Source organism: Vulpes lagopus, chromosome 8, assembly GCF_018345385.1.
Source record: "Vulpes lagopus strain Blue_001 chromosome 8, ASM1834538v1, whole genome shotgun sequence".
Lineage (NCBI taxonomy): Eukaryota > Metazoa > Chordata > Mammalia > Carnivora > Canidae > Vulpes > Vulpes lagopus.
Window position 1 is genome coordinate 94,793,296 of NC_054831.1, and position 10,465 is coordinate 94,803,760.

The 10,465-nt window shown below is 46.3% G+C and overlaps 1 protein-coding gene across 1 annotated transcript; it reads right to left on the reverse strand.

Moving 5' to 3' along the window:
- Window positions 1-3,985: 3,985 nt before the first annotated feature.
- On the reverse strand, window positions 3,986-9,664 carry PLK2 (polo like kinase 2). The gene is made up of 14 exons (XM_041767947.1): window positions 9,315-9,664; window positions 8,783-8,890; window positions 8,521-8,637; window positions 8,190-8,319; window positions 7,864-7,951; window positions 7,477-7,572; window positions 7,169-7,367; window positions 6,931-7,078; window positions 6,496-6,593; window positions 6,052-6,181; window positions 5,571-5,811; window positions 5,330-5,459; window positions 4,911-5,021; window positions 3,986-4,775 (listed from the first exon to the last, which is right to left on the reverse strand). Exons 1-14 carry the CDS (start codon window positions 9,585-9,587, stop codon window positions 4,584-4,586), a joined length of 2,061 nt encoding a protein of 686 aa, XP_041623881.1. The 5' UTR covers window positions 9,588-9,664; the 3' UTR covers window positions 3,986-4,583.
- Window positions 9,665-10,465: the final 801 nt, after the last annotated feature.

The window sequence follows — 10,465 nt, forward strand, 5'->3', positions numbered from 1 at the left end:
TACTAAAGTTAATAAGGCATAAAGAAGTGCTAGAACAAAGTGTGAATCTAAGCAAACATAGACTAGAATCCCTTGCCAGTCAAGGAGAAACAAATAGAATCTACAGATTTCTGTTTATAGAAGAGTTTATTCCAACCTTAGAAAAAATATACTAACTGTCATGCATGGAATTGCTATAAAATACCAACACTGATTTCTTTGTGTACCTTATGAAAAAAATGTATCTTACTCATTTTTAGTCACCACAGTCTTCATTAGACTAAAATCTTTGTAACGGAAAAAAGGTCTGGTGATGTTTCAAATCACAGAGACCTAAAGCAAATATGATTCCAGTCTCCATGCCCCTCACCCTGTTTTGTTCTTCCTCCACGTTTCTACCACCAGTCAGTCTGCTGCCTAGAGGACTACAGCTCTTAGCACTTTTGTCACTTGGGGATCTTCCTCTTGGATGGGCATGAAATTAATGGAAGATGAAAGAACGAAGGAAGGTACGTCACTATTTTGCTAATAAAGCTCAGACTCATCCCTGCCCTTTCCCTGCTTGGTTTTACAATATGAGAATGACCCCTTGTAACTACATTTCTCAGGTTCCTTTACAATGGCTTCCAATTCATTTGGTTGGTGGGAGCCTGGAGGGCAAGAGGAAGGAAGAAGCCAGAGTATTTTGTCCCCATTCTTTCTCAGCCAAATCTGTACAGAAGTCATCTCAAGCAGTGACTACATCTGTTTCATGATTTCAAACTCCTGGTAGGCAGTGACTGGACTCTACTTTCTGCCAGAGAGCCCCAGCTCTGGAGTACAGGATTACTGCTTTCTCGCTTGGTCTCTCCAGCCACAGGGAATGAGTGGCTTCCCGCTGCTGCTCAGCTCTTGACTGCCTCACCACCCCATGTTGGGCTCTTCCATTGTCTTTATAACCAGTGACTTCCATTAAATTCCTTCTCTTTGGGAGTGCTAACATGATTTTTGTATTCCTGACTGGATCTGACTGACACAGAGAGACCGGAAGGGAGAAAATGAGTCAGGTATTTCCTTTTCTAGGTAACCAGGGTTACTGTTGTTACGGGTGTGGAAGGAGGCAGGGGAAACAGGACAAGAAAGGAGAGCAAATATTTGTTGAGCATCTTTAGTGTTCCAGTGCTTTATTATCATCTCATCTTCACAGATGAGGAAACAGAAGCTGAGAGACATCAGGTATTTATTGGGATTGTACTGTTAATCGCAGGTGAACAGGAATTTGAACTCAGAACTGATTCTGAAGTGTATCCACTGGAGTGTGCTTCTCCCCTCGCAAACGTAGAGTTCCAGTCAGAAATCCTTTCTGAAGGGCCCGGGGGACTAAGATACAAAGAAAGTAAATGTCAGATAACCTGGGATCTGAGTGCCTAGCCCGGCCACACCAAAGTTAGCTGAAGGTAGCTATTACAATGCATCCAAACCAGTGCATCTTTAAAAATTGCCTTTTTTCTCAGCCTATGTTCTGCCAAGATTTGGGCTGGCTAACTGAGAAACATTCTTGAGGTTCCAAGGTGTTCATTAAGCGCATCTGCTATTTTGGAGTTGTTTTTATGGCATTCAGGGCCCTTTTGTTTAGAAGAGTATAATTTATTTGGGAATTTCTTCTCCTCCTTCCCTCACTGCAAAAGCTTATCAGCTCCAAAACAAAATGAAACAAAACAAAACACTGGGTAGAAGGCATGAAGGAGATCCTCCATCCTTATGTGCTCACATCTACTCCTATGATATAACCTCAAACCTGGTGACTTGCAGATCTTGCTTTCTCCTGACATTTGACATCTATGTTCCCTTGTTTTCTGGACCTCCTTGGGTGTCCTCACAAAGTCTCATTGAACGTGGCCTACACTCGCTGTATCTGCCTGAATGTGTGGCTCTCCCTTTTATATTCCTAATTTATTTCAGTTATTGGCCTCACAATACAACACGTTTCTCCCCTGGACTGCTTGGCCAGTCATCCCAACCCCCACCCTCCCCCTCAGACTGCACAGTCGGGTGCCAAATCCTGTGGAGATCAGCTAAGTCACTCCCAAATCTGTCCTCATTCATTAATTATTTCACTGCTGTATGGCAGGCCTGGTATTCGGGGCTGGGGCTACTGAAACAAATGAGGTGGGCCAAAGGAGATAGCTCCTGCCTAACTCTGTATTAGCCCTTTCTCACCTGGATCCCACCACTGATCTCTTTACTGTCTGGGTTGTCTTTCTCCATATTCCTTCCACCCATTTTTGCCTATGCCCCTAGAATGCATTTTGTAAAACTAAAATGGTAAGTCGCTTTCTTCTTTAAGATCTTTCAGTAACTACACATCGCCTTCACTGCAGCCTACGTGCCTTGGGACTGTATAGGTGGGACACATCATGTCCATTTCTTCCAGCCTTTACCTGTGATCCTTCAGACCTACACACATACTCCCACAAACTTTCACATCTGCACATGTTATTTCCATTGCTTAGAACACCCTTCCCTAGCTCATGTTTCTATTTAACCCCCATTCCTTTTTCCAAACCCAACGAGAATCTTCTTCTCTGGAATCTATTCCCTAAGTCCACCCCATGCCTGGGGCTCCCGAGTTATGGTTCCTGTTCTCAGTTCCCACAACACCCAGTGCATACCTTAATCATAATATCACAGCACACTTATCAGATTAATAGGTAAATGCACTGTCTCCTCCACTCTGCTGTGACTTCCTTGAGGGCAGGGAGAGGCTCGGGTTCATTCTGCATCTCTAGCACTGGGCCCTGGATCTGCACACAGTAGATCCTTAAGAGTGAATAGGTGCTTAGGTATCTTATGAAAATGTGAAGTAACATACACTGTGAAATTCAAAATGAAAGACCATTTCTCATTCTTTACAAACTCCCATTTTTTTTCTCTGGTCACAAGGATAGAAACAGATTCTACTTTTGCACACTTGGCTCTCAGTAGAATTAGCTAGCTTTCTTCAGTTCTTACTTATAAGCCATTGAACCAAGACTGAAGTTGTGTATGTTGTCAGAGAACTCCAGCCAGCCCGAGTTGTTCTAGGACCTGTGAAATATCCCTAACAAATTCCCCAGATGTGACTTTTATAAACAAAGTAGAGCAGGTATGGTGTTTGCAGGAACTTTAGAAATATGTAAAAGTACAACCAACCATCTCTACACTACTACAGGATTTGTGCCGACAGCATCCTAATACATGAGAGTGCTGCTTTTCTCAGCACAGTATTTTCCTTAGTGGGATTACAGTGAAACAAATAAGTATTTGCATTTCATACAGGTCACTGGAAGTTCCGAGTAACAGAATGAGCAGCTTTTTCCACCCACTAAAGAGTAGATCCTGCTGAAAGAGAAAACATTCTGAGTGGCCTCTTGGAGAATGTGATAGTATAAAAGATGGGCTTAAAACCATAGGTTAGTTCCCGTACCGTTCCTCATCCACCTTGCACCAACCAGAAGGAAAAGAAAAGGACTTATTTACAAAGTACTCCCCACTACTGGAATTGTGTACTAGCAGTGCCAGCGGCACGGGAAGTGTTTAGGCAGGTTTAAGCTGAGTAATACAGTTAGGTGGTGCAAATATTATAAAGCACAGAGTTTTGCCCATATTAAGATAAGCTTCCTGTACCTATTGACACATAACAGAGGTCTGTTTACACAGGATTGCTCTGGCTTTCAGCTCCAAGCTAAATGAGTTTTAAGGAAATACTCCAGAGGGAAATTGGTTGTGGATTGAGTAGGAGGTCTATATTTTGGTTGTAACAGGAGCAGTATTTTGGTTATAATCTTCTCAAGCTACATCTACTCAGAAGATGTTTGATTGTACTTCAGGTGTTAAGGATTTACTTCCTACAAACAAAAAAATCAAAGATCTAACTTTCTAGCATGCTTCTGTACACAACGTCACGCCACAGAGGGCCAAGAATCCATGATCAAAGAATGTTGTGATGAGGTGATGCACCATACCAAAGACAGTAGACCACTGTTTCTGCTTTTTCATACTCTTTATTGCCAACAGTTTAAAATGGTCAACATAAAAAAAAAAGAAACATTTTGATAATAAATACTGGTCTTTTGGCTGTAATAAATAAAAAGTTTATTAACAAGGAATGCACTTTTCCAGCCACGAGTGTCTTCAAAAATTAACAACAACAAAAAAAAATTATAGATGGCCATAGTTCACAGTTGAGCAGCCAAAAGCTGCTCCGATTACAGCCTTTAAACAACATGGGAGCTTCCTCCCTTCTCCCTCCCCTTTGGGAAGTATATTCACAGTTCCAAGTCCTCTGTCTGAAATGCTCTCAACAGAGAGAAGTCAATGCACCTTTCTGTGAAATTGTCTGAAAAACCTTTTAAAACAGGTACGTCAAGAAAAACTGCATTCTGGTTCACTCTCAGATTGTCCAAAGTTAAGAACTGTATGCCTCAGCCTGGTCTGGTTCCATCCAGTCCTGCAGGCCATAGAGGAATTGTTTTCGTACCACCACCTGTCCATCTTTTTCAACATGCTGTAGATCATCTGATTGGCTTCCCTGTAGATCTCACAGTGGAAAAGAGGAGTCCCATAGGGTCCATTCAAGAAGTCTTTTAGTTACATCTCTGTAAGAGCATGTTCAGAGCATATTCCATCCGATTTTTTAATTCTGACGAACAGCCGGACATCAGCAGAGTTGTCAGTCTGAACGTTGTAGATATCCTGTCCTCGTTAATGTAGGTGAGAAGATATTCTTCATTTTGGCTACAGATGATTATTTTCGTATGATCGTGGTAGAAATTCACCTTTTAAAAGTAGACATAGATATTAGACATCTTTAAATATTCAGGAATTAGTCAAGTGTGTCCAGTTATTAAATGGCTAGTTAAGAAATCATTTTTTGTGACCTAAATACACACATTCCTGAAAGGTTCGCTTACCTGAAAGGTGCCATCATTGAAAAGCATCATTAAGGCCTTATCAGATTTCAGCCACTGAAGGAGGTAGAGCCGAGGTCTTCGAATATCGGTAACGCTAGGCAGATCTCCACCCTAGAAGAAATTGGGAGAGTAAATACCCAGACAGATTTTGCAGTTTGCACTCAATTCTTCTAGGCAAATGCCTCTCCAATTTGAGCAGGCATTGGAATGGCCTGGAGCTTCCTGGTCCCACCTCCCAGAGAGATTCTGATTCAGCAGAGCAAGAGTAGGACATATGCATCTGCACCTCTCACGAGCCTCGGAGCTGTAAAGATGCTACTGGTCTGTGGACTACACTTTGCGTGTGTGTGTGTGTGTGTGAGAGTGTGGACTACACTTCAAATATCACTGCTCAAAAGCCACATCTAGGACGTACTTACATCCATGAGGTTCTCCTCCATGTAATGAGAGAAGTATTTGAGCACCGTCACTTGACTAATGAATTGTTCAGGAGCATCTGTTGCTGGGAAAACAGAGCACTGGCCAAGCTCTGCATAATAGTGAACTGTTCTGAAAAACAGGAACCATAGGGAGAGAAGGGAAGCAGTTAGTCATTGCTTCTAGATTTCTTTAGTGCAAGACTAAAGAAGTGACAGGACTTCATTAACTGGATACACTTACTTTTTGTCTGGAAGGAGGCTCATGTGAGCACCATTGTTGAAAAGGACACCTACAGTGTGGTCTGAGAGCTGGTACCCAAAGCCGTATTTGTTAGAGTAATCGACCCATTTGGTGACCCACTGAAAGGAAGTGCTCAGCTGCTCTTTGGGAATGCAGTCAGCTTCTGGCATGTTTTCTAGACATCCTCGAAGGACTCTTGCCACTGTGTCTGCGACACTTCCCATGGTACTGTCTTCAAGGCCTGAAAAGTTAGAGAAAAATATAAAATAACGATAAAACCTTAGGCTTTGGGGGGCTGCTAACTTTCCCTCCGTGACCTCTAAGGACAAAGGACTCAAAATTGTTCCTTGCCTTTTTCCAAGTCCTCTGATTTTTACCTCTTCTATGTTAAATCAGGCCACAAAACAAAGGGACTCCAGTTACTTAGTATTAAGCACTGGCATTTATAGTTTTATGGAAAATGCCATTGACAGCTACTTACATTCACTGCTACTGCTGCAGCTGCCAAGAGTCCCTCTGACTATCATGCGAATAGCATCTCCAATCTGCTGCTTATTTTCTACTGCAGGTGTTCCAGATCTGGCAACTGTAGTGGTAGGTGGCTGGAGCTCCTAGAAAAGAGAAGAGTAGACAATGAGTCAAGCATCTCAAATTCATTTCAGGTTGGGAATGCTAGGTTAAGGGGAGATTGTGGCAATTGCTGGGAAAGCTGATCAAAAAGCAATGGGCGCAAACGATATTTCAGTGACTCAAGTGCATGCAACTATTAAACTGAGAAGCAAAATCTTCCCTTTTAAAAGGGGAAAAGGGAAGCTTTAAGTAAATACAATGTACTTGAATCCTGATAATCATAATCCATGTGATAATTAACAAAGAAGAAAATGATACAGTGTGTTTATATCTATTTTATTCTTTTCCAGCATACCTCATCTGTCCTGTGTTTGCTGGGCTGCTGAGTTATCGAAGTCTTTTTCAAATCATGCCTAAGCTTGTAAATTTCTTCATCTTCTTTAGACACTCTATCTGTAAATCAAAGACAAAAATTATGAGCATTAATCTAGGCTAACAAGGTAGGAACAAAACTAGCCACATTTCCTCCTTTTGCATTAATAACCAGCTTATGAGGATTCAAGGCAAAACCAGCATGTTGTCATCACCATCAGGGGCAATTATGCACGAAGCACACTTTAATGTGTATGGTGGGGGAAAAAAGCTAGCCATCACATTTTGGAATGCAGATTTATCATGCTATAAAAAGTTCAACAGCGTTCAAACATACTGGCTGTTATCTTTTAACTAACTTAATCCACTATAAATATAACACTGGAGACTGAAGAGCAAAAGAAGTCTTATAACTTACTATGTGTGTCAATATATCGTGCTTTGTCTTTTTTGCCACCAAAAAGAGCAGCAGCTGCTTTCTTAAAGAAATTCTTAGCCGGGCTTGACAAGTGGAAATCTGGAACTGTATGACAACAGCTAGAAGAGAGTCTGTCTGGAGTGAAGCCCTGTGGAGTGTCAGAAAAGACTTTAAGTATAACCATTTCGGTAACTGTGATTGATAGCATGTAATAAAAAGACACAAGAAAAGCACCAACCTGCAAAAAAAATTCATGTCGAATGATGTCATCCAAACTGGGACGATCCTCTGGATTTTTGGACAACATGCTAGCTATCAAGTGCTTAGCAGGAGCCAGCAGTGACGATGGCATCGTATACCTTGCTTCTCTTATGCACCTGTAAGTTTCTTTCAGATTTGTAGTTTCGAAGGGGGGTCTTCCTAGTAACATTGTATACCTGTGTGCAAAAGGACACTTTTTTTAGAAATGGTCACAAAGCAGTTCTTTTCCATTGTTAAAATCGAAATCCAAATTTGCTTTTTCATCATTTTGGTGCATTTACTTACATTACACAACCTAAGGCCCAAATGTCTGATTCACAGCCATGTCCTTGTTTGTTGAGGACTTCAGGAGAGAGATAGTTTGGGGTACCACATATTGTTCTGGAAAACAAAATATGAACACCTCATTAAGAACTGTTCTACTGTTTACACTTAGTTCTCTGGATAAAACCTTAGGAGTATTGCATTAAATTCCTGTTTAGAAAAATCTGACTTTTCATTTTTGGCATCTCAACAATTAACATTTGATAGAGCGACTTAATAATTATTAATATTATTGTGTTTTGTGAATTTTAGTATGAATTCACCTTCTCCAAAACATTAATTGAAAAAAAAAATAAGGGTGTATTTGATCTTCATAAAACCCTGTCAGGATATATCTTTGACTCTTACCTCCTTCTGTGCTCCAAGGGTTCCAGCCTGGCTGCCAAACCGAAGTCCCCGACTTTTAATTCCATGGCTTCGTTAATAAAAAAGTTCCCTGGATAATAAACAAAGCAAAACCTGAATCCCCTTGAAAAGATGTTCTAACCAAATACACACACACATCCTCTTTGGAGGCAGGCAGCCAGTTGTTTACTGTTAAAGTCACAGATTAAAAAGAAAGATTACATAGGCTAGATCCCAATTAAGAACATTAATGCGTAACAAGGGAGACAGAGAAGAAAAGAACACCTCTCCCTGATGCAGAAGTTCAGTGTTTGGAACATAGGGCTTACCTAGTTTGAGATCTCGGTGTAGGATTTCTTGTTCGTGAAGGTACTTCAGTCCAGACACAATCTGCCTGAGGTAGTATCGGACTTCTGGCTCTGTCAACACCTTCCTTGCTTTCAAGATATGAGCCATGGACTAGGAGGAGGAGAAGGAGAAAAAGAGAATCTGTCAAACAAAGTCATCAAAATCAGTAGTTTCCTTTTGCAGGTTGAGTGATGATAGGGAACACTACGATATCATAATTCCCACCGCAGCTAAAATCCCAGATAAAATGCAGTGTGAAGCCCGCTCCAGTTTGGGGGAAGTAAATGAACTCCAAGAGGAGTTAAAGCTCACCCTTCTACTGCAGTATTCCAAGAGAATGTAAATGTTTTCTTTGTCCTCAAAGTAGTGGTAAAATTGCACTACGTGCTTATGATGGAGAATTCTGTGAAGCTCTATTTCTTTGTCGATCTGAAAGAAAAGAGCGAGACAAGGCTTATAAGCCTTCTGTCACCTTTCAAGAGCCAGTTGCTTACACATGCAGAAGACATTTTCTTAAGAGGGAAGGGCCATCCCTGCGCACAAAGAAAATACTTTACTCAACAGTCATACACACCTTTTCCCTTTGATGAGGTTTAGCTACTCTGCTGTGAGGAATGATTTTTGCAGCATACACTTTGTTGTTTGTCAAATCTGTCATCTCGTAACATTTGGCAAAGCCACCCTGAAACAAAGCCGAGAGAGAGAGAGCATTGAGTGGGGCAGGGGAAAAAAAAGATAAAAAAGAAAAAAAAAAAAGGGGGGGGGGCAGCAGGTATTTTTTTTAAAATACCTAAAAATTAGGGGGAAAAAACAAAATTACGGGGAAGGAAGGGTGGACAGTCGCATGCACTGTACTTTTGTTGAAAGCTCCTTCGGGAAGGGAAGAGCATGCCTTCTCCCTTTACAAAGCTTTGGGGAAGGGGGGGAATCAAAATAAATGTCAAAAAGAAAAAGAAAGCCGCGGGGCGCAGGTGGGGGCGGCGCGGGGAGCCGCGCTGCGGGCTCGCGGGCGCACAGAGGGCAGCGCAGGGCGCCGAGCGCCCCGGGCCCGCCCGCCCCCGCCCGCCCCCCGGACGGGGTGCCCGGCCGCGCCGCCCGCCGCTCACCTTGCCCAGCACTTTGCCCCGGCAGTAGCGCTTCCCCGTCGTGGGGTCCACGATAATCCGCGAGACCTCGGCGCCCGAGTGCGCGTGGTGGTGGTGGTGGTGCGGCGCCGCCGGCGGCCCCTGGCCCGCGGGCTGCGGCGGCGGCGGCGGCTCCTCGGGGGGCTGCGGCGGCCGCTTCTTCTTGGAGTCCCCGCCGCAAGCCTTGCCCAGCGCCTGCTCGCACATCTTGGTGCCGGCGGCCGGCTGGTACGTGATAGTCCGCAAGAGCTCCATCGCCGCCCGCCGCCCGGCCCTCGCGCCCCGCCGACTGCCCGCGCCCGCGCCGCGACGTCCGCGTCCACTTGTGAGAGTGCGGGCGCCCGGCCGAGGCTTATATACGGGCCGCCGGGGGGGGCGGAGACTCCGAACGCGATGTGACGTCACGGGCGACGCCCCGCCCCCGGCCGCCGGAGCGCGCGCGGGGCCGCCGCGAGGTCGGGAGCCGCCGCGGGCTTCCCGCTGCCGCCGGCGTGCGGGCCCCGACGGGCCGGCCTCGGGGAGCGCTCGCCGCCGCCGGCGGCCCCCGCCCGCGCTGAGGTGAGCGCCCGGCGGACGCAGGTCCCCTCGCCCCCGGCCCGCTCCCTGGCGCCGCCAGTCGGGGGCGCTGCGTCCGGGGTCCGCGGCGCATGCGCGCGAGGCCTCCCCGGGCCGTCGGGGGGTCGCTGCGGGGCCGCGCCTCGCCGCCTCGCGCCCAGTTGCGGCCCCGCGGACCCGGCTCCCCGCGAAAGGCTGGGCCTCTCGGGGCGGCGTCGCGAGCAGCGGCGGACCGGGCCTGCGGTCGCGGGGACCCGCCCTCGCGGGAGGGCAGCCGGTGACCGTGGAGGGGGAGCCCGCGGAGCTGCCCCTCAGGGCGCCCTGGACTGGGGCGCGCGGGCGTCCCCTCGCGGGAGGTTCCAGAAGTGCGGGCGCCGCGGCGAGCGGGCTGCTCTGACGGGAGGCGGCGCCGGCGCCCCGGGCCAGTTGCGGTGCCCGCGGCCTCTCCCTCCGGGCGTCCTGCGCGCGGCTCGGAGCCCACGCGGCGCCCGGGGCGGGGAGGGCCGGCGTGCAAGGCCTTCTCCCCGCGGGCACTGCGAGCTGCCCCGGGGCCTCGGCTCCGAGCCCCAGACCCCACT